This window comes from Galleria mellonella, unplaced genomic scaffold (assembly GCF_026898425.1).
Source record: "Galleria mellonella isolate WM207_F2 unplaced genomic scaffold, CSIRO_AGI_GalMel_v1 utg312, whole genome shotgun sequence".
NCBI classification, from domain to species: domain Eukaryota; kingdom Metazoa; phylum Arthropoda; class Insecta; order Lepidoptera; family Pyralidae; genus Galleria; species Galleria mellonella.
In genome coordinates, this window is record NW_026442074.1 from 5,361,456 (window position 1) to 5,386,237 (window position 24,782).

Consider the following 24,782-nt stretch of genomic DNA (forward strand, 5'->3'; position numbering starts at 1 on the left):
AGAAATTCACTTAAAATAAAAAAGCTAGTAAAAGTTATGCTGTTTGTTTGTGTGTTTGTAAACGTATATTTGGCATAGTATTTATAAAGACATGCTTTTTCTGAATATTACTGATCTAAGTACGAAAAGAAAACATTAATTAATGAAATAATAATTAATATTTGTTAACAGGTTGAGCCCACTGGCTCAGCGTCCTTGGGAGCGGCATCCCGAGCACTGTTCGTGGAAAAAGTGAGAGCATCCAACGCTGCCTGTCAAGCCGGGGACTTCGCCACGGCTGTCGCGCTCTACACTGATGCTTTGACTTTAGATCCCGCTAACCACATACTGTACAGCAATAGGTACGTATACCAGTTGGATACATACTTATACATATACTTACTAGGGGTGGGTACTATATTGCAATATTGGCCCAATAACGAATATGTTAAAAGTCTGTTATCCTTAAAATAATATTGGATAACAGACTTTTAACATATTCGAAAATAGATATCCAACCAATATGGACGATATTGAAACGGGTGACCTTCTTTCCGCCACCAATGTCCAGAGAAACCCAGTATATACATATCCGACCAGCATCCAAATTATCCATGCCTAATACTTACATAGTGTAAATCAAGTTATTTTACACAACTAATTCAGAATATCATAATATGACTAATACATCTAGGTACCTACTTATTTTATTCGTAAAATCTAAAACATAAAAAGTTGACGACCTCCGTAGCGCAATGATGGGCGTTGTTTTGCGTTAATAATATCTCGGGTTCGATTCCCGATCAGAGTAATTTAGGAAACGGACTTTTCTGAATTGGCTCAGATCTGGATGTTCTGAGTTGTACCCTCGAATATTCATTTCCTGGTTTTTCATAACACAAGATATCCTAGTTCGAATACCAGGCCATTTATATCTACACCTGTTAGTACTTTTTAAAACATAGTCAAGTATGAATAACAAACATCCATCCATGTGAGCATCCAAATTAATTATCTTTATAAACCTTCATATTTAAGATGCCAATAATAATACACAAAATATTTGAATAATGTTGAATGTTATCTAAATATTTTTTATCTAACACACATTCAATATCTTGTTTAATTTTCTATTTTTGTTCTTTTTTCAAATTTTATTTCCGTGTACAATAAAACTTTTAAACAAACAAACACAAAGCTTTAGAAATCACTACGATCCTCTACAGCGCAGATAGAAACGAATACTCGATACAATTATTTACAAGCTTTTATCCGCGACTTCGTTCGCGTAATCGTAATATGTTGATTGTCTGGAATAATGATGCTAACGAAGAATATAAGAATAAAGCTCCATTTCAAATACACATGTATCATGACGATTATTTAAGAGGTAACAAACAAACTCGCATTCACATTTATAATTAGTAAAGATGACAGTAAGGATGATAGTTGCCATGTGGTCCCAGCATAGAATAGGCCACCGCTTTATTTCCTGTGGGTGTCATAAGAGGCGACTAAGAGAGAGCGAGGGATGAGCAGCAACGTTCCTCTCAAAACATCTCCAAAGCTTTACTGCGGTTGCCAATCCGCCTGCCAAATCTGGCATCTACTGACAAAACCACTAAAGGAGGAGGCTTATGTTCAGCAGTGGACAGTCAAAGGCTGATATGATGAAGGATGACAAACATGATTAATTCTTGTAAAATATTTTATATGTTTTTGTTTCTGCAATGTTATTTTATATGTCCTGAATCATCACGTCAGATCCGCAGCAAGATTGAAGCAGGGTCAGTTCGCAGCCGCGTTACAGGATGCGACACGTGCGAAGGAACTCTGTCCCAATTGGCCAAAAGCTTATTATCGACAAGGTAACACGCTTATTGGTACTAAATATAATTTTATCGACCATTTTTAAAACCGCATATTTGTAAAAATCTCTATATCGTGCGACGTAACTACTATGTGATATGTTTCGACAAATACATTTGACTACCTCATAAGTAATTACAGCATTATACATTTTTTATTATATTATTATCCATGTACGTTCAGTAATGTTGATCATTAATCTATATAAGGTTATACTTATTTCTAAACTTTGAACTCAGATATTCGTAGTCTGGTGTTTCACCGTACAAGGTCTTAATTTGATTCAAAAACGTTAAGAATAATTTCGTATAACCCGCCGAGTTGTATTGACATCTTGTACTAAAGTCGTAATATTAATAGACTAGTACCGTTTCATTGGCAGGTTATACGAAAAATACGTAGGTATTATACGCGTAAAGTCATGTGATCAATATCGTCTAGAATATATTATAGTTCAAAAAAATCTTCATTTAATCTAATGGTTTTGTTATGTTTATTACATACCTACTTCACTTTCACTGCACCCAGCCTTATTATTATAGGCTATTCGTGTAATGATTGCATTATAAACCAATGTGCAAGTTGTGTTCTTGCTTTAAAGTATTATGTTTTAATAATATAATCATTAACTATTGTCCCCATTTCAAGGTCACTACATTCTGAAATTATATATAATAGCTACTACTCTAGATATATTAGGGAATGACAGAAGATTCTTTTTTATTGCATCATTACCTTTTATCTTACCGAATGTAATATATATTAACTATCTATACTAATACCTAATATTATAAAAAGGAAAGATCTCTGGAGTTACTCTTGAAATAATTTCCAATACATTTATATTGGAATTGAGACGTTTCGCACTCTCAAATTGCAACACCAGCGATATAATGATTCCATAATGTTCTGATAGATGCATATTAGGGTAACTTGCAAACAAATGCAAACTATTGTAAAACAATCCCAATTATAACTTAATTCCTAACAGTAGTTCATGAGTGTAGTACCAAATTGTCATTGGTATTATATTGGATTGATATTGATATTACATTGAAGAGTAGACCTGCTAATTGTTTGTTTGTTTGTAATGGATGAATTAAAAAACTACTCAATCGATTTTAAAAATTCTTTCACGTATAGAAAACTACATTAGCAGCGGGTAAACTCTGTAAAGCAATTGTCGTGTAGATAGAAAAATATAGTATTAATATACTTCTATTTTTGATATAGGCGTAGCTCTTCAATGTCTGGGACGGCACGGAGAAGCATTGGCGGCTTTCAGCTCAGGACTGGGAGTGGAGCCGTCTTCGAGGCAGCTGCTGGCTGCGCTCGTTGAGGCTTCACTGAAATCACCTCTACGGACAACCCTTGAACCTACCTTCAGACAACTTGAAGCTATGAAATTAGATCAGTCGCCTTTTGTACTTATATCGGTAAGTAAACCTTATATAAACGTACACAGTATTTAAGGTATCATTTATGAATTAAGTGACTATAAAATAGATGTCTGGCAAATCTTATTTATAGGGAGGAAAGGGTCAATAAAAATGTTAATTCGACTTATATTCTTATCAATATTCCTTTAATTTTTTTATGTAACTTAGAATGGCAAACAAGCTGACGGCCCACCTGATAGAAAGTAGTAACTGGTAGTCTATTTATAGTTTATTTCCTTTAAATAAATAAACAAATAAAATATTTTGTGCATTAATACATATATCAAATAAATTTAACTATTTAAAATCTCGCGTAAGAAGTCCCTCTATATATTACCAAATCTGTTCACAGTGAGAACAGAATCTAAATTATCTACATTCTCTAATATATATGTATGACATAAAAAAGCAATAAAAATATATAATAGTTAATAGTATACAAACCTATGTACAGTTACCTACCAATAACTTGAGCAGGGTACTCAAGCGAGTAGTTTTATACAATCGTCGAATATTTCAAGCAGTCCGTAGTTATTTTACCAAAAGGGCAGTATAAATAGGCACTAAATTCGAATAAAATATTATGTGAATCGCGCGACTGTCGATGCATCGAATTCAAACTTATTTATACTGTCGACACAACACCGGGCATCCCGTTGAAACGGCATCTGATACCCAGACGATGTACCGACCGAAAATAATACCAGCCATTAACGTATCTCCGGAAACTTGGCTCGCTGTTGTCGATTGTCACTCACATTGCTCTTTTAAATATACCGTGACAAGAAAGAAAAAACTGTGTTCCCGCCGAATATGATTATCTTAAAACCCGCAATATGTATATACAATACAATACAGCATTTAGTTATTCAATAAATATGAATTTGCTAATATAATACCAAACAAAGGGGACCTGAGCGTTTACCAATTTTCTTTCTTTTTCTGTGTACGAGTAAGTATTATATGTTAATCTATATAAATAAAAATCAATTACCGAATATATTTAATCGCATCAGTTTATTTTATAACGGCTACATCTGTTTGGCTATTTCATTTTTTATTATGTTTATAATTGTCACAATAAGATTTGTATAAAAGAAAATGTTTGAAAAATCGTACGGTAAAAGAAAAACTTGCGTTAAAAAAGTTTGGTCCCATTTCTTCTTCATTAGCATACCAGTAAAAGCCAGGGCGTATAGCTAGTTTTCAATAAAGCTCTTATGATAACTTGAATGACATATACTAGATTTAACTACTGCTATTTAGACATTCCGTCAATAGCTTCGTTTTATATAGTCGTAGCACTGTCTAAGACCGCCGCCCTTCATCCTGTCAGTTTGTAAGAGCTATCCAACGAATAGACGGGAGAGCATTATGTAAAATTGTCGAAGGACAAAAAGAACAAGCGCCCGGTGCAAGCTGGCGACATTAAGCACCCCATACACTGGGAGCGGATTTGCATACATTCCTGGGCAGTCTGGAGACATCTGAACATTTTTCGGCGCATTTAACCGAGCGGACAATGGGGTGGAGTGATCAGAGAGCCATAAATACGGTCTCCTTGAATTTACATACAATCTGTGCGACAGTTGATCGGCAGAGGGAACATGAATGGTCGAAATGGCGTCGTAGTTTACCGCAAACTCCAGTTTGCAATTTGTTTACATGATTGATATTTTTTATAGTATATATTTTACAACAAAAACATCAAATATGTGTATTACTTTTGTTGTTGGGTCCGAAACATTTGTTTAAAGATTACTATCTTAACATATGAGTATTGGCCACAAAATAACTTGCGTAAACCTGTAAAAACATACTTAAAACAATTTAAAAAAAAAACAAATGCAATGTGGGTGTTCCACAGACATCTAAAATGTTATTGCTTCATACGGAGATAAGTTCAAATCGTTTGGTCGGCGGTTTACTGCAACGGTCATTATGACAAAAGTAATGGGTTCTTATAAATTCGAACCGCTTTTTGCATTGGCGGATGATACTCAAAATTGCATTTTTATGCATTAGCTTAACATTATTTTGAGGTCAAATGACATCAAATGTGAATCCTTAATGTCAAAGACCATATTAAATGATGTAGATGAACTTCGTTGCATGCTACAGTGTGCTAATGTGTGGTTAAATATATGGTTGTGTACTCATTTATTTTCGTAGCGTAGGTAGGTACTTACTTTATCGTGCTTCTACAACTGTCTGAGCAGGTACAAAGTGCCAATTATTATAATTTGCTTTTCACTGTGTACTTTGCATGCGTAAGTCAGACAATGTTGTTAAACAGCATTACTATGTTAGGCTGTAATAAAATAACAAGCACTAGAACCAAACAAATAAGAACACTAAAGATGCTTCTTATATACTACATTTTTAGACTCGTCTGAAAATAAACTGTTACCATATCCTATGGAAGACTGCAACACAAGTGTTTATACGTGCGCATTGTAAGCCCTAAAGAAACCTTTTCAGACTGTTTTTGAATAGCCCCTTGCTATAGTCTCTAGTTAATGTCTCGAAACTTTCCACAACTTAAGCGTTCACATAGAAAGTTCCACTAAAACCACGCTGTACGTGACGAGTCTAAGTTCTAAATTGATATTCTACAACAGATCTTTTATTCAATGTTTATTTAAGTATATAGTGGAGAAATAAACCTCTACCCTTCATACGCTTTCTGTTATTACCTAATGGTTAGCTAGTAAAGAATACCATATGGCATTAAGCTCGCCATTTGTACAGAGTATTATAATGCAATAAAAGATAAATCAATAAATATATTTAGCTCTTCTTTTTTGTAATAAAGTAAACTTCTTTCCTATTTTTATCACTGAATAATATTAATTCTACGTCATGATATACAAAGTAACAACCCATAATCTTCTTCCTTACAGTTATAATTCCCTTATAATCATTCAACATTGTTGCCATCTTTTGAGTAAGAATATCGCAGATAATAAAAATGTCAAGACGTATATATATAATTATATATTTTGATATTATTTGAAATCGAAGCCAGGTCATGAAAAAGTATGTTCAGTTTCACCAGTAGAATACAAAATAATTATTATTTTGTTACTTATTTGATGCTACATATTTATTATAATATCAATAGAAAGGATCTCAGATTAAGTACCTATTTTCAGGTAGTGGGACAAGAATTGCTTGCAGCCGGCCAATACCAGGCAGCGGTGACGGTTCTTGAGGCGGCGCTCAGAATCGGATCCTGTTCACTCAAATTACGGTGAGATATACTTACTTGCTCCCTAATTATATAGAGTAACCATAAAACATCTCAATTGCGGTATCCGACGTGTTCGAAAATATAATTTTTACTCAACTGTAAAGAGATGTAATATTTTATCCTCTCATATCCAACGCAGCTGGATAGATTTCAATCATTAGAATTGAAAAAGTCAAAATCATCAAAGATAGTTAATACAAAAAAGTTCGCGTGATTAACCTAAAACATTTTTTGACATATTTCCTGACCCAGATTACAGTTTTGTAATAGTAGTATAAATATTACATGAATAGACTCAATATAAGAATTTTAAACATAAAGATATAGTTCGAGATATATCCGGAAGTTTAGACCACTTAAATAGAGACAAAAAATCTTGTGTTTATCTAAGACATGATCTAAATATACCCATACATCTCTACATAATTTCACATTAACAATATTAAGCAAGATTTATTATTAACTATTTAAATCCAAATGCAATTAGACAATCTCTACTTGCATTTGACTTACCTACACATGTACATTAGTAACCACACATATTGTACTTAAGTAATAAAACAATATGTACTATCACAAAACAATAAATACTTCAATAAATACCTACAATTACATATACGCAGTCAACTCGTGAATGACAGTCCCTAATTAATAATTTCATAGCTTGAACTCAACATCTCTTAATAGGAAGAAGACAAATGACCGCGAATACTTGTTCATTAATGCTGTAACATTATTATTTTAATCGCCAATCGTATATAACCAGTTGACAGTGGATAATTTTCTCGTATGATGACCGTATATACAGAGTACAGTCGCGCTACACAACATTTAAAAATTTCAATTATGGCAAGAAAATCATACACAAACGTCATGCGTATCTCCTATTAGAGTAAACAGAAAAGAATGACGAATGCTCCTATAACAGATTTCTTTCATTTTCCTTCTTTCCATTCATAAATGTACTCAAATTCTATACAAATGTATATTCTAATTTACAACCAATTAATTGGTTTAGTTTAATATACAAGTTCGCTGACCTACAAACTTTTTAAAAAGAGAAATAGGAAGAAGTTTTCTAAAGTTATAAGATATATTTGCCAATTAGAAACCTTTTCATTAATAATAAAATTTCAATTAACCTTTTTCTAAACAAAAAGGTTTACAAAAATTTCTTTTTATGTTTAAAATATATTTATGTTTAAAATATAATAAATTTATGTTTAAAAATTCCTTTTTCTAAACAAAAAGGTTTACAAAAATTTCTTTTTATGTTTATCGTATTGGTCTCAAACCAATTTTGTTAAGAAGAAGTTTGTTGTTCAGCTCCTTACTGATAGCTGGTTTTGTTATAGATAAATTTGGTAGGGACTTATATATAGAAGAATAAAATTTATTAAAAATGCCATGATATTTTTAATAAATTTTATTGTACATATATAAACGTGCATGGATTGTAAAAAGACAAAAAAAAAAACACCATTACTGATGAAACAAAAGAAAAACAAAAAAAAAGTATATTACAGTCATGAAATAGTTTCTTTATGTTTTTGTTCGTATTAACAATCTGTTTTATTTGTGAAATTAATTTATTCTATGTATTTAAATGGCGATTATACAGTATTTAATTGAATTATATTGTATAATACATGAAAAATATTTTTTGACTTTACAGATTTTTTTAATCGTCTAAACATATAAGTCTACAGTCGAAAATCGACGAAAAAAAATTGTAAATCCAAAACATACAAAATATATAACTGAATACATGCGTTTAGTATTAGCCGATTCAAATAGTTTCTTCATATTAAATTAAACAATCCTATTAATAAGTTGAAATTATTAATAATGTTTATCAAATAATAATACCTACCGCAAATTAAATACATAACTATTCCACCCCCTTACCAAATATATTTTCTTCGAGTCTGTACTCAAAGGGAATGGTTATCTTTGTCGGAATTTCGACATTTTGATTTATAATGTTCGGCTGTCGAGGAAATAAAGACTTCATAAATTTCTCGCAATATAGAAACATTTCAGTATAGTTACTCGACCCAACGATTAATATATTGGCTCTAATTGACAGTTATCGACCTACAGGTAAGTGCTTCATTATAAACTTAGGTAGATTTGTCACGTATAGATATCATATATGTGTATATTTTTGAAAGTTATTATCGTGAATACATTTGTCACCTTGTACAAATTGTTGTAATATCACCATGACATATGTCGGATACAACCGATACTAAGTTTTTTTTTCATACTACAAAGGTGGCAAACAAGCATACAGCCCGTCTGATGGTAAACGATCACTGTAGCGTATGGACGCCTGTAATAATATGGGTGTCACGTGCGCGTTGCCGACCTTCAAGAAACCTTAATATACCGTTTTCGAAGAAATCCATACTGTAGTCTCCAGGAAAATCCTCAGCGGGGTTTTATTCTACGACCTGAGCGTTTGTGAGAGAAAATTTCTCTGAAACCGCACTGTACGTGACCATTTAGGCTCAAGCGTGTGAGGATGAATTCGCTGCCGATGGCTAGCGGTGCAATGGTAAAAGGTGGTTGTAGGTATCATTTCAGACAATTCCTCAGAACACAATCTGTTATATAAGCGGTAGAACACACAAAGGGAAACAAACTCTCAACTTAGTTCTTAACTGTTGCTAAAATAATAATACAGTATCCATTCTTTATACATTTTCATTTTGTACCTATGATTTCTATATTTCAATATTAAACAATTTTTTTAAATATTTTCTAATCTATATAAGGAAGTGTTTATAAATGTTTAAAATATACATTGTTATATATCTTTCTATATCATATATTCTCGTCAAATCTTGATTACTTTACTTGGATTGTCACCATACCTAAATGATATTCGAAAAGCAACAGTGAGATTTATTCCCTAAAGTTATCTCTAAAATTACAGTTTTAATTTGATAATTTAGCAAAGCTATTATATTATGAGACATGGAGAATTATAAAGCAATTCTAACAGGGAGAAAGGGATCGTTAGCAATCGGTTTTAACTGCCCCATTGCTAGCAATATACCCTAACAGGTCGTCCTCCACGTGGTTCCCCCAGGAAACTATTGTGGTTAATTCTAGTGGAATTATCACGATGGGCTAACTGACCTGCCTTTTCATCCTCACCAGTCATCCCTCACTAGTGCCCTGCCAGTGTATACCGATAGCGCAGGCAGGGTAAACATTCCATAATCATCTATTAAAAAAAGCAATTCTATTACCATTCTACTAAAAATTAAGTTTATACTGGTCCTTAAAATAAATATTTAGTTGTAATGTAAATTTGAAATTTTAATTTTTAACACAGAGATAGAAAATGGTACTTTTGAATTGACTCCGATATTATAAATTAAAGAAATCTTATCTATGCTGATGTTCCCTAGCTTTGTCCCCTTTTATGACTATTCACAAAAGTATATTGCTAAACTTTATAACTAACTGATCATATTAAATTGCATCTTCGCTTCTATGCAACCTGATACGTGAGGAGTACTAGGAACTAACACGACTTTTCGCATTCGAAGTTTCATTTAACTATCTATCAAGCACGTGTATTTATTAGCTAATATATGATCTTTATCACAGAAATATATAATTATTACGTTTCTAATAGATACCTATAAGTGACATTGAAAGTGTTCTTAAAATGTCGTGTGTTACCTTTGCATTAACGGTTCAATTATGAAATTTTGTATATGTATTGAAATAGGCTACTTTTATCCCGATCCATCGATATATCTCGGTCAGGTAAATGAAGTTATGGGTTAAAATTAATTTTAAAATGTAAAGAGAGTTAGATAATGGGAATTATTTTAACGGCCTAAAATAATGTAGCACTTATAAATGAGTTACATTAAAAAATAGTATTTACTGTTTTCAAATTTGAATGCGTCAAGCAGACATTGATTGAATAAACAACATTAGAGTAGATTACGATAACATTAACAGAGTATTAATCCCAAAATTGTCAACTCAACAAGCCCTCAGCAGGAACCGAACGCAGGGCGTAAAACCCACACCTCGACGAGATTTTATCTCGAAGTTGATGGATTGAATCGACATCGATACGGTCCTATTCTGTCTTCAGATAAAATTTAATGATATAAATAGAAGTCGATTCTTAACAATGTTCATACCGAGGTGTAAATCGGTCTATTTTTAAAAACTTATTTAACAAATACTCTGTTAACGAACTAAAATGATACCCATAGAACATTTTGCACATAAATTCTTTAAACTACTACATATTTTGCTTTTAAAGTTTTCAGATTTTTGTTATCAAAATTGGTGTTAGCTTGATAAAAAAAAAATTCAGGATTAAAGCTTTAATTCCTTATAAGAGCACAGTTACGATAATCATTCAGAAACATTTAAAATTGTTCAATTATATTTTTAAAATAACATATTTAACAATTTAGATGTTAACATACTTCAACATAAATGCTCTTAATAACTTCTGTTGTTCCTTTTCTTTAGTCTTTATCCCATTTTGCTTACTATTAAAAAATGTGAAAATGAGTTTGTTTGTCTTAGCGCTTAGTCTCAATTATGCATGAAAAAAGTGTATTCCCGATCAAACAGATGAAGGTTCGGACACCACTGTTAAGTTACATATGATTTAGATTAACACAAATTAACAAATAATCCTAAATGCATCTCATTAAGACGAACACCACATGCACTTATCCTAATCTTAAGCAATAAAACAAAAAAAAAATCAGATCCCATTATGTCAACATTATCGCAAATATACTTTAAGATTTTGCTCCACTAAAGACGTCTTCAATCGTGACAAAATGTGTTATGGGACTGTTAATATCGTTATGGTTGAAACCTGCAAAAAAATTTATCAAAATAGGTTGAAACAAAAATATTCGAATAGGAAATTCTTATTTAAGTCACTTAACAAAATTAATTTAAAACAATTTATATAATATACATTTATGTGATTTATATAATATACAGTTATAGATATACTGAAACCGTATTAAAATTAAATTAAAACTCTATTAAAGAAACATAAAAATTTCCACCACAAGCTTCACCATTCTGGAATGCGTTGCCCGAAGGTATCTGAGAGCTTCCAAAAATATACCCTTAAAATTTATGTAAAAAAAGTCCATGCTCACCTTAAGAACTCATTACGACCGTAATAGCTAGCAACAATAAAAGATGATGCTTTTATATTTTATATACTTATTAAATTGTATATATAATATTCTTTTATATAGATTATTTATTGTATACTTATACATTATTAACTGTATTATTATCTTTACCTATCCCAATAATGAAGTGCCGCATTCATGATTCACTGTTCATCCCAAAAGTCGACTTGTAGAGAATGCTACTAACGTTAAGTCCGCCTTTTGTACCATATTTTCTTTTGGTCGATAAAGTTATTCAAATAAATAAATAAATGTATGTAAATATTTCAAAACTCAGAGCCACAAATTACTTCATACATATAATTATCTGCAACTTGGTGAAGATATTAATTAACAACTAACTTTATTAACAACAAGATATTAATATCATTTTCCATCCCAAATATGTTGGTATATATTTATTTGTTAATGAGTCAAGAGGTAACAAAAAACACTTTCACAATTGTAACTTAATAAAAACTAAAAATAATAGGTATTACAAAGTGATTATAATAAATAAAAGAGAGTCCGAATATATATACGAATATGTATAGAAGATGAACTTTGAGAACCTCTTAAAATATCTCTAAAATCAAGATTAGATTACGTTGACTAATGATTCCAGTTCGAAACCTATTTATTTTTTCAGCTTCGTCTTATACGTAAATTTTAAGGATCTTCGATAAATATATTGCTCGCCATTATAATCTCAAATGGGGTAGTCAGAACAAAATATGGACATTTAATATATCCGTATTTCGTCGAGCAATTAATCCTATCACTATCTCTTGGATAGTTTATATATATTTACTTATAAATTCTTGACATCGAAACTTTGTTTTTGTAGTAGATAGATAATAAACATGTAGAATATTCGAAGTACTGTTCCAATTTTTATGAATAAATACAAACAAAATGCAAAATTCTTCTTCTGAATTCGACTGTATAAAAATATACTTTCCATATTAACCACATAGGAATTTTGTCAACATTTACACGCATTCTTTTTCTTCCATATTATAATTTATTACTCTTGTCGTATCCAAAAGTAAAGTTTACTGATAAAAGAGCTGTCGTCGATTTGTATAGTTACTCGAACGCCGACAGTGTAAGTGTTCGGAATACGTCACCATTCACTGGGTAAAGTGCGAAGTGTGATGTCAAATGACATCAGCCAAAGTGATTCATTAGGCCTGCCACAAATTAAAATATTTATCTCGGCTCGCCTTAATCGGTTTCACACGAACTATTTACCTGCACTCTGGTTCAGAACCGGATACTGCCAAGAGGGCGATGTTTGGTTTTTATGGTATATTTTAATTTAGTGATATTTTTATCTTGATAAAAATGATAGCGAGATCTTGTGGAAAAAAAATTATTTAGGCATTTTGTTGTCAAGTTCCAGAGGAGTCGTCAAATGAGTTTCGCTATAACATACCTAATTACGCGTGAAATGTTAAGTCAAAGTTTTAAGCATGGTACATCCTTTTAATATATGTTTTTCCTCTGTTCAAAGTTACATATCTAAATATATATTATACACTGAGATATTCTGTATGCTCTATATCTAAATAATAAAGAATGACTTGCTGTTTTGCAGACGCAACTCCAATAGAGAACATTGTTTTTACCAATTTTACAATATATTAAAATAGAACTATTGTAACGATTGTGCCCAAATAAATTAACACAAAAAGTAGCCTATGTTTTTATCTAGATTTTTACGTTCCATATTTTATTCAAATTCGAAAGACTGTTTGTTTATTACAAACATCTTTACAAAGTTATCTATATTTGTAATATTAATATGATAGTAGGATAGTATTAGCAGGATTAATTTCTTTATGCATTATAATTATATGTTGCCTAGAGAACATGACGAGTAATGTCATCTCTCACAGTAGGGAATGTTGCAAATCCCCTGAGAAAAGTAACAGTTCCGTATACGTAAAACGTCACTAAAGTCTACAAGTAATGGACGATCATACTTATTATTTAAATTACAAATACACATGTCGCGTGTGGTATTTGTATATTTGAAATTTCTAAAAACACTGAAAAATATTTTAATTATTTCTAATCTTTAAATGTCAGAACTCCGAAAGGAAGAAGTCGTACTTCTAGCTTTAAATATAACAAAACTCCACATACAATCTTTCACTCCCTATTTCACCTCTTTAAAGTCTCTAAAAGGCTATAAACATAAATAATTTTGTTTTGAACCACGAGCCTAAATCTATTAGATTTTCACGTGTCTAACTTCTAAATTATATTTCGACTTCCTGGCACATTTTATGATTACTTTCATTATTTTCATTTACAAAAAAAAAACCAAGCGCCTAATTGTAACATCAAAATTATAGTTTAATAAATATAAATATCAGAATATTTACAATACTTTCACATTTGTATTTTTATACTTTCAAAATAGAAAAGTGAAGTATATTGAATATAATTAAAAGTGTAAACATCTAAAGCAGCTATCTCTTCGTAGGGGGTCAGTGTTCAGCGCATTATCATCAGCTCACTGGGCGCTGAGTCAACTCGACGCTGCCATAAACTACATGCAACAAGACCTAGCAGTGGCCAAGTCATTAGGCGACACGGCTGGAGAATGTCGCGCCCACGGGAACCTTGGAGCGGCTTACTTCAGCCAGGGCTCTTATAAAGACGCCCTCACGGCACATCGGTATCAACTTGTCCTCGCTATGAAATGCAAGGTAAGAACATCATAATAATGACATAGGATTTGAAAAAATCATAATACATAATAGCATTTCTAATTATAAACAGATATCTCTGAGAAAAATGCCTCAAAAACAGATTGCTAGAATTGCCAAACACGATGAATTCATTATTTCCCATTATATATTTTTCGAAACCTATATTAAAGAGAATTTAGATGAATTCGTACTAAACAAATCGCGTGGCAATATAGCAACAAACTAACAGGACGATTACGGAAATACTTACCCTAATTACAAAAATTATTGTTAAAATATGATCTCCGTATTTCAAATTTGGCAATTTTCCTAATAAAGTATCCCTCCCCTTTTTCCACTTGAATCACGTCACAAACATGTATTGCGCCATTTTCGTATCGCGATATGCATTATAGTGGAAATGATTGTCGTGGCAAAAATATTTTTTTATAATATCAAATCATGTATAAAACTTGCTATAAATGCTCTACATATATTCTTTATAAATGACGAACATTTGATGAAAACGAAAATTATTACAATATTGAGAAATAATACATTACTTGTCTTGTTATCTTGTGTCTTGTGGTCTTGTTGCGTATTGTTTCCTTTAACTTAAGTCACATAAAATGTCGGTCACCTAGACATACTCGTACTTATAACTACCGTATTGTTTGCACTCCCACATATTGTTGTAAAAGGTTACAAAAGATCACAAGGCAGAATTCTCAATAAGATTTTTAAAACTCCTAAGCTATATACTTAGATATAACAAAATATCTGATTGTCTTTGGTAGTCATATTTCTAATTCACAGCACCATAACTATTATAACTTAAATCTGACTTTCTTTTGAAATTTTTTGCTTTTATTATGGTTACAAATAAGTGTCCAATATATTTAATTACAACTTGCTCTTTTTCCGTTATTTCAGAAGCCTTATAAATAATTTAGCAATACGAATTAAGTATATTTAATTTAGTATAATTTTAATAACCTTTTACGATTTAATACGGCTGACAGGTAACATTAAAAAAGTTCAACATCATATAAAGTTCTTATTTTTTTAACAATTATTACATTGGATTGAATTTTTTTATTTATTATAATTCATTCTCTACGGAACCCATTTTGTTTTTTTAATGGGTACTTTATCTTGCGGTTTAAGAGCGATTTTGTATCTTGCCTCATCACTGTGCGAGTCCCTTATTATTTTATTCTCGGCAAGAGTCTAAGACACTCTGATTATAGAAATGAGCTTCAGACATCTAGAAAATTATAAGCTTTATTTGACGCATGTAATAGAGTTAAGTTATAGGTATTGGTTTGTTTCGTTTATTCATTTTGGAGTAATCCTTTGAAATTTCCGTCGCGTTTGATTATTTTTAATGAGTTTTTCAGTTCTATGTTATTTATTTTAATTCAACCCTGCAAATGCAAATACAAGAACATGATTAATTTTTGTATACTTCTGTACAATTCGATTAAACCGCATCAAAATGAACTATTATTCGATTTAAAAGGATTATGACTGGAAAGTTTTTGAAAACTTAAATAAACTATAAAACATGTTCTCAATTTATCTGCATTTCTTTGAATTCTATATTTAATCACGTGTAATCATTGAAACTGTTATTAATTGTTTTTTAAAAATCTAATTTCCGTTTGTTACAAAAAGGATTGTGTAGGAAATTATATAATTTAATCAAGACTGAAGTAAATCTTAAATTATTTACGTAAATTAAAAAAAGTACAATGTATTTATTAGTATTAATGTTTTACAACTACAAAAACACATGCAAAATTTAAGACAAGTTGTTGGCAACTCATTGCTATAGTGAGTAAAGGCACAATGGATATTTATATATTATGCAGTAGTAAAGAAAAAATCAAAAGAGTTTACTCTTTTGATTTTTTCTTTTATAAATAATGGAACCAATGTTCGCAGCTTCACACTTGACTGTAGCTATAAAAATAATTTTGCACGGTTTCCCGTAGTTGTTGTTTGTAATTATTGCTGACTTAAAAGTTTCAAATCGACACGTTTGTATATAATAATAATATTCATAATTATATTATTGTCGTTCCAATGTCCTTACATATGAGATTGTCATTTTTTATTTAAAAAATTTAATCAACAATACACAACTTTTAACTAATTCAAAAATAAATCAAATCCATAGGGTTTATAAAAATTTCATGTTAACTTTTTATTTTCCTATTATTTCGCTGATATAAACAAATAAAATAATACTTAAAAATATATCAAATGTAAATCTTACATTAGGGGGTAGGGTGTCTCACTATATCTCGTAAAAAAGGAAATTGGGTCCAAATTAAAAAATAAAATATTTTACATCTCCTTATTATTAGGTATGGATTGGGTAAATGTGTTATATACTAATACATAACACTAAATAAAAGTACTAGCTATTTGATAGATAATACCTAAAATACATACATAGATATTATGATGTGAATACCTTTAATAGGCATTAATATTAAATTGTATTTAATGTTTGTTATATGTGTTATAATGCAATATGCTGTTGGTGTTCCTTTAAATAAATAAATAAATAAATTATGGCTTTGATGTTTCCAATGGGTGATAAACTAATAAACTCACTTACACATTTATAATATTAGAAAGTATGGCAAATATAAATAGATTATAAGTATATTGTATTACTAATTAGCACTGCTACCTAGACATAAAGCACTGCCTATACATTTCAATTCAAGCTTTAAAGAGGAAGATATTCCAACAGCCGGGCTGTATACAAATTACAATTGTTATTTATTATTTATTGTTCAAAAATTATTTTCGTATACAATCAAATCCTAATTGAAATCGTTCGTTATCGTTTCAAGTCACTGCTCACCAAGTTTTGTTGCATATATGCATACTTGGTCATGCAAAAGCGAAACATTCATTAGCATAGATGTAAATTTGTACGGGGAGTCACTCGTAAACATATTACTAAGTTATATTACTAAGTGTTATGAGAAGAACAACGCTACTATGAAATCTCTCTACAAATTTCGAATTACTTTATGATTTTATAACATTTATATTCCTTAACTGTAAACTCATACATACCTTCACGCCTATCCTTAGTTCCACTCGTATTTAATTTAGCATTTAGTTACTAAATAATCATTTATTACGTAATACAACTTTTAATTGTCTTAAATTATTTTAACTATATCTTATGAGTGCCTTATATATATTATAAAATAAATTTCTTTATACTCTGTTCTCTCTTAAGGTATATAAATCGAATAATTTTATATTTATAAATTTATTCACATAAAGACCAGATTGAATCATGTGTTAAAGATAGTTGCAGGTCGAATACTAGGACATAAAGACAGTAGATATGTCAAAAATAAGTTCAACATTAAGATATCCATATCTATGATACTTCTTTCCATAGACAATTACAAGATTCCACTATGTTACGTATGCATAAGAAAATAAAATAACATAACCTACCTACACCGACGCTGCGTTGTGAACAAGCGATGATATCGTAGTACGGTATGCATTACGTTTAAAGAAACATTGTGAATAATAAAGTTCGCTTTTTATAGAGGCCTTTGATCGTCGCCGGTGCACCCGCGCACTTAGTAATGACAATTTGCGGTAAATACATAAACATTGCGTAGACTTTTATCGTAATTACCAGCTAAATGATAATTTGCTACATTAGCAAAAATGAAATTAAATTCTGTCGTTTCCTGAGCTATTTCCATTAATGTAATATCGGTTAAGTATGAAATGAGTTGATGTTTCCGTACGTATTATAAATGTAAATAGCTGAGTAGTGATTATAAAAGTATAATTAGGTAATACGGAAAAATCACCAACTATCATGCGAATCATTTGTCGTATACTATTGAACCTACTGTTTTCCTTAATTTACTGCAAACAAAAACTGCAGACTTAACGCAATTCACTTTCCTTTTTCGACTTTTAGATTTTTTCTATTCATAGCCAGAATCAAACTAGGTTTCTTATGTCTGTATATTTAGGACCAAAAATTTACAAAAATTACATATAGCTGTCACATCTATTTAAATAATATCTGTGTTATTAATGCATATACATTTACCTAATATACAGTATGTTTATAGAAACATACCTATATGTAATTTAAAACGAGTAATCACGAGACCGACCTGCAAAACAATCCCAGTAACAAATAGTCGTAAAAAATATTTACTTTATGCGTTCCAGCCGAACAGCCTCCAACAAAAAACAGCCGCTGATTTAAAATAACCGCGAAATGTTCGCAACGTTGGAATTTGTTTACGAGTAATCTGGGGCCCTTTGAGAATGTTCGCTAAAAAATTAAGCCTACTCGACACGATACACAATAATACGCACGAAGACATAACGACGATTGTGTGTAATTCATTTTATCGTCATGCCCTTTACCTTAATACCTCATCTAAAATAATCGAAAAATGCCATAAAATTTTATTAGACAGTGCTAAATTTTATGTAGATATTGTATATAATAGGGTGAAATTATTGTCAATGATATTCTTTTAAAGCAGTATTGTGCCAGTCATTCTGAACATTTTTCCTATAGAAATGTCCCGAAAAGGAAAAAAAACTTTTCAATTTATGTTTCTTTAGAATCTCTAACTTGTTTGTAATTGTTTTTAACTTATATATTTCTATAAAAAAAGTCTTATTAATAGAAAAAAAGATGCTCATCAGATTATTATTTCACAAGTTGAAATAATTATAAATGTCATACAAAAATATAACCGATTAGTACATATGCAATACTTATTATATAAAAAGTTATTACACGATTCTATTACAATCTTATAAATCTCTACTTACATAACTAACAATTTCATACATTTGTAAATCCGATATAAACTGGGAATATAAATTACAGATAATATAAAGCAAATCGCTGATCTTGCTTGCCTTCGCTCGGGCGGATTCAAATACGCGTTCAGCCGAGAATAATTTGACAGTAACATGTGAGGTATCCTAGGCAAGCTTCATTAGCGAATGTCTAGAGTAACTGTCCGCTCATCTAGGCAGGTGCTGTCTCTGTGACTGTACGAGATTCTCAACATTCGCAATATGACAGAACTACGTCCTACTCGAATTGTATCATTTACATATAAGTATTTGTGCAATTAAAGCAATTTTCACTGTAACTACATGATATTATACAGTGAAAAGTACATCCTTAGGTCTTTATATAAGTATGGACATCCACATTTCGTTGACAAATGGCTTATTAAACTTAATGCCCACACTATATGATGTCGACCGTCAATTTATAAGCATATGATTTTATAAATTTCCAAATATCCTCTAAGACCTAAATTTTTTTTTTTATTCATGGTAATAATAAAGTAAATAGTACTCATAGATACCGGGTTCTGAACGTGCGTAATCGCGAGTTGTCCTTTTTTATAAATCATTCTAATGGATAATAGCCGCATATAATTTTGGAGCACAAAATGAGAAGAATAGATAAAATGTTAAAATATCTCAATTTATAAAATATGTATTCACATACCGCATCTATGTGGCATGTACGAAGTTCTGTACACAAAATATATCTAAGCTTTTGCACGATACGTATTGGAGAACGAACGAGTGAGTATGTAAATCACTACGTTATCGTATCGAGTTGCACATACTTAATTAGCTAGATTGGCGCAGCGCGTCCATCCTTACTCGATGATTCGAGTATCGCACTATTAAACTATCGATATCAATACTTTCCCAAATATATTTTATGTTTTATTATTTTCTAAATTTTTAAAATAGTTACAAATGTCTTTCCTTGATTATATACCTGTAAATATTTAAGTAAAAAGATTTTCTTGTATTGTATTATACTGCAAAATCTTTATTCTACATAATTTACATTGGACACATTAAAATATTTAATTTACAATGGTGGACTTGTCCCATAGAGGGATATTTTAGAGTCAAACTTGAAGATATGAGATTTCCATTCATATTAATTTATAAAATGCTCTATAGACAATTTTTTTTATTTACCTGAATAAAGTAAATATAAGAATCTTTATTTATTTATATATTGTATTTTTATTTTTTTATAGCTACTGCTCGTCCCCAAATTGGTCTACATTTTATTTATCTAAATTCCCTACTATTAAAGCGCAAAAGGCAACCTACATTATAGCATGTTAAGACTTTATTTATTTATTTTGTGATTGAAAATAAGTAGAAAAATATGAAGGCCAGTAATACGCCATATATGTAAAAAGGAATTAGTTTAGCTAGAAAGAAAAGGAAAAAAACAAAATAGACTGTCGAATCCATCTATAAATTATTCTTAATTACAACTAATTTACGTACTGTATAAGCTGTAAAGGTATGTATTATTAAAATTTTATATCAAGTCGAAACATTAAATTTTTCATCGATAAATTAGTGTGACATCCTTTAGTTGAGACAAAGCCCCATTGGCGGTCCGTCCTCGAACATTTTTTCTTCTCTCCTTCACTTCCTTGGTGAAAAGGATACAATGCATTCTAAGCTGTTTTTATTCAATTGTTTTATTGCTAGCTTTGTTATAAAGTAAGCCCATATAACTTACTGATGGTAATTTAATTGAGATACAGAAATTTTGCTTTACTTAAGGTGTATAGTAGATATATAGTAGGTATGCAGATATTATATATTCACAATTTATGTAGACGTATATTTATGACTATCTAGTATAGTATTTTGATGCTTAAAATAACACTTGCCCAGAAGACTACGTTATTACTAGTAATTAAGTACTAACATAATTTTAAGTATACATACTAATAAAAATAGATATAAATTGTCTACAAAAAATTCAAAACTTAACAATATACTTGTACTAACTTGACATAATATTTTTTCCATACAGGACACACAAGCGGCAGCGGCGGCATTAACATCATTAGGGCACGTGTACACAGCTATAGGTGATTATCCTAACGCATTGGCGAGCCATAAGCAATGTGTCCAACTCGTCAAACAGATGGGCGACAGATTACAGGAGGCCAGGGAGATAGGGAACGTCGGTGCTGTGTATTTGGCAATGGGAGAATTCGACTCGGCTGTCGACTGTCACACACAACATTTAAGACTTGCAAGAAGGTTAGGAGATCAGGTAATGTTTGTTTTTTTTTTTTACTTTTGTGTTATTATTATATAAGAAAATATTCTAACTATAAAATCTAATCTTAAAAATATTATATTTGCTAATATTATAAATAGGAAAATTTTATTTTTTTATTTTTATTTGTAATGGTAAATACAAATATTTAACAGAAGTTAAAAAAAAATAACTTGTAAAAGTCATACAAATATTTGACAGAAATGAAAAAAAAACTTGTAAAAGTCTTCATTATCATCGAGTAACATGAGCTATATTTTATTTTGAAAATATTAAAAATTCCTATACTATCTACATGGAGTCTATATATGTATCTGTATTATCCCCCTTAAAAGGAAGACCTACATAGATAGCAGTGAACTGTTAATGACTGATTTCATAATATTATTTTTATCTACCCGTACGAATCCTGGCCAGGTCGCTAGTCTAAAATAATATTTGAATTAGTAAACATACTTTGCTAAATTGACTCGAATTATGGGTTTTCTGGGTCCTGGATCCTGGCGTTCGTTACCTGTTCCTCATAACACAGATTTTCTAGCTTGAGGACCAAGCGGTTGGTGTGACAGTATGTCACTTATTTTTATTATAAAAAAATTGTATATGTCCATAGGTAGAAGAAGCAAGAGCTTACTCAAACCTTGGTTCCTCATATCACTATCGACGAAATTTTTCTCAAGCAATAGCTTACCATGAGAATGTGTTGAGGATTGCTCAAAGTTTGGGAGACAGAGCGATCGAAGCTAGAGCTTACGCTGGACTAGGACACGCAGCCAGGTAAGCTTTCTTACTTAAAGAACAATACAGAAATAATTGCGATATTTTAAATATTTCTAAAATTCATATTTTACGACGACAGGTTTAAAAAGATGCCTGTGATTATTTTTATTTCACTCTGTATACTTATTAACATAAAATAATCAGAGATTTCTTTGCACGAATGACTATTATAGAATACCTACATATCATACAAAGTAACATGCGATCTCTGCGAACAGGTGCGCCGGTGACTACGCGCAAGCAAAGAAGTGGCACGAACGACAGCTCGACGTCGCTTTGGCGGCGAGAGATAAGGTTATATATATTAATTGAATTATGCCATATTATTATCTATATTTATCTTTTTAATATATAGGCAACGGAACCTCGCTAACTATAATTTAAATTTGCATATTTCAGGTTGGAGAAGGTAGGGCTTGTTCAAATCTGGGCATCGTGTATCAATTACTTGGTGAACATGATGCTGCACTTAAGTTGCATCAAGCTCATCTTTCTATAGCCAGGCAATTACAGGTAAGCATTACTCACGAATAACTGTCTTTAATTACATTACTTATAACTATAGATGACAAAAAAGGTGAACTGTATTAACTAATAGATTTTTATGTTAAATAATACATAATAGTACATACATAAAGAGGTATTGTGAAATAATAGTTTACTTCTTTAACTTATCATGACACTCCAAAAATTATGAATTCGAACTATTTTTATATTTACCAGTGCCGTATCGATATTTTCTAACCTATTCTTACAACTTTATACATCTAAATATATTATTTTTAATACGCTCATATTATTCTAGGATAAAGCTGGCATGGGTCGCGCTTATGGCAATATTGGGAACGCATATTCCGCAGCAGGATTTTACGAGCAAGCAATCAAATACCACAAGCAGGAACTGACAATATCTAAAGAAGTGCATGACAGAAGTTCGGAAGCGTCTACTCACGGAAATTTGGCTGTTGCCTATCAAGCGTTGGGAGCTCATGATATGGCGTTGTTCCATTATAGAGCGCATTTGGGTTAGTTCAAATCCTTATTTATTTATATTAAAATAAATTTAGTAAACACTTGCTTTTTAACTTTTGGTGTAGACAAATATCAAAACATACCATTTTCTTCTCCTATCCAGATATATTTCTAGAAATTTCTCTATATTCATACATGCATTAAGTTACCGCTTCTAACCCACCTCTAATCACTTCTCCCATAAATATCCCCTAATATAGTCACCTATCATTCAACCTTACAACATTACGAATTTTCCTTTCTCGTCTAATTCTAGTCGGTGTAACATTTTATAAACCTAATTTTTCTTTAAAAGTTCTTTTTAGATTTCTCTACCAAAAACATACGTACGAATCCTATGGTGCGACTTTGTCCGACCATCCGTCTGTGACAGCGTTATATCTCAGCAATTACTAATATTGTCGATTTTAAATTAGGAATTATTTTACATATCATTGGCATGCACATACTGCTATAGAATTAATTAAAAATTTTATTTTAAATTTTATTGTTTTGCTTGAGAGCCCGAAATGAGTACTCAAAATTTCAAAATTGACCTATCAATCCATGCGATGTTTAATATGAAAGAGCTTCATTTGTACATATTAAAACTGATCTTTATTTATTTTTATACTACGTAATTTTTTTCTGATGAGAAATGCAATAAAATTCATTTTATGTCATATTTATATATTTAAGTACGAAACCCTCAGCGTATAAGGTTAACTCGCACCTGACCAGATTGTTTATTTCATAATGCTATGTATAATTGGATCTAATATTGCAGGTATTGCCCGAGAACTAAAAGACGCAGCAGGTGAAGCTTGTGCCTTATTGAACCTCGGAAATTGTTTGTCTTCACGCGGGGAGTTCGCTCAGGCCGTGCCTTACTACGAGCAACACTTAATGTTGTCACAAGAGCTAGGCGATGTTACTGCGGAAGCTAAGGCGTGCCATTTCTTAGGATATGCTCATTATTGTTTGGGCAATTATAGAGAGGCTGTTAGGTAAGATCAAAGTTTCAATACCAATTACATAATTGAACTTTCTTCATTTTGTAATAAATAAATAGGGAAGAACACTATCTATCCAATAAATTAAAAGAGCCGTCTTAATATTTGACGTCAGTAATTTTTTTTTTGTTATATGTAGGGACATTATTATTTATACTATGTTTAAATTTGTCTTTAACTTAACCTTAGTTCTTACGATTAACACGATAAGGAAAGTTCCATAAACGGCACTGTAATGTATTGTATTTTTTTTAATGGATGATAATGGTAATGGTAACCCCACCCGCGCTATCGGTATACACAGGCGAGGCACCAGTGAAGGATGATAGGTGAGGATGAAGTAGGTCAGTTAGCCCATCGTGACGAATTCAACAAGAATTGTTCACGATGG

At 31.0% G+C, this 24,782-nt stretch overlaps 1 protein-coding gene across 1 annotated transcript in view; it reads left to right on the top strand.

Moving 5' to 3' along the window:
• The window catches only part of LOC113515213 (tetratricopeptide repeat protein 28), an 81,154-nt gene that overhangs the window by 36,112 nt on the left and 20,260 nt on the right, over positions 1-24,782 (top strand). The window contains exons 3-13 of the mRNA XM_052895995.1: positions 172-341; positions 1,744-1,847; positions 3,082-3,284; positions 6,443-6,540; positions 14,221-14,446; positions 21,336-21,581; positions 22,201-22,364; positions 22,586-22,661; positions 22,767-22,880; positions 23,173-23,392; positions 24,166-24,385. Coding sequence (XP_052751955.1) covers positions 172-341; positions 1,744-1,847; positions 3,082-3,284; positions 6,443-6,540; positions 14,221-14,446; positions 21,336-21,581; positions 22,201-22,364; positions 22,586-22,661; positions 22,767-22,880; positions 23,173-23,392; positions 24,166-24,385 — 1,841 coding nt within the window. The remainder of the gene's footprint in view (positions 1-171; positions 342-1,743; positions 1,848-3,081; positions 3,285-6,442; positions 6,541-14,220; positions 14,447-21,335; positions 21,582-22,200; positions 22,365-22,585; positions 22,662-22,766; positions 22,881-23,172; positions 23,393-24,165; positions 24,386-24,782) is intronic.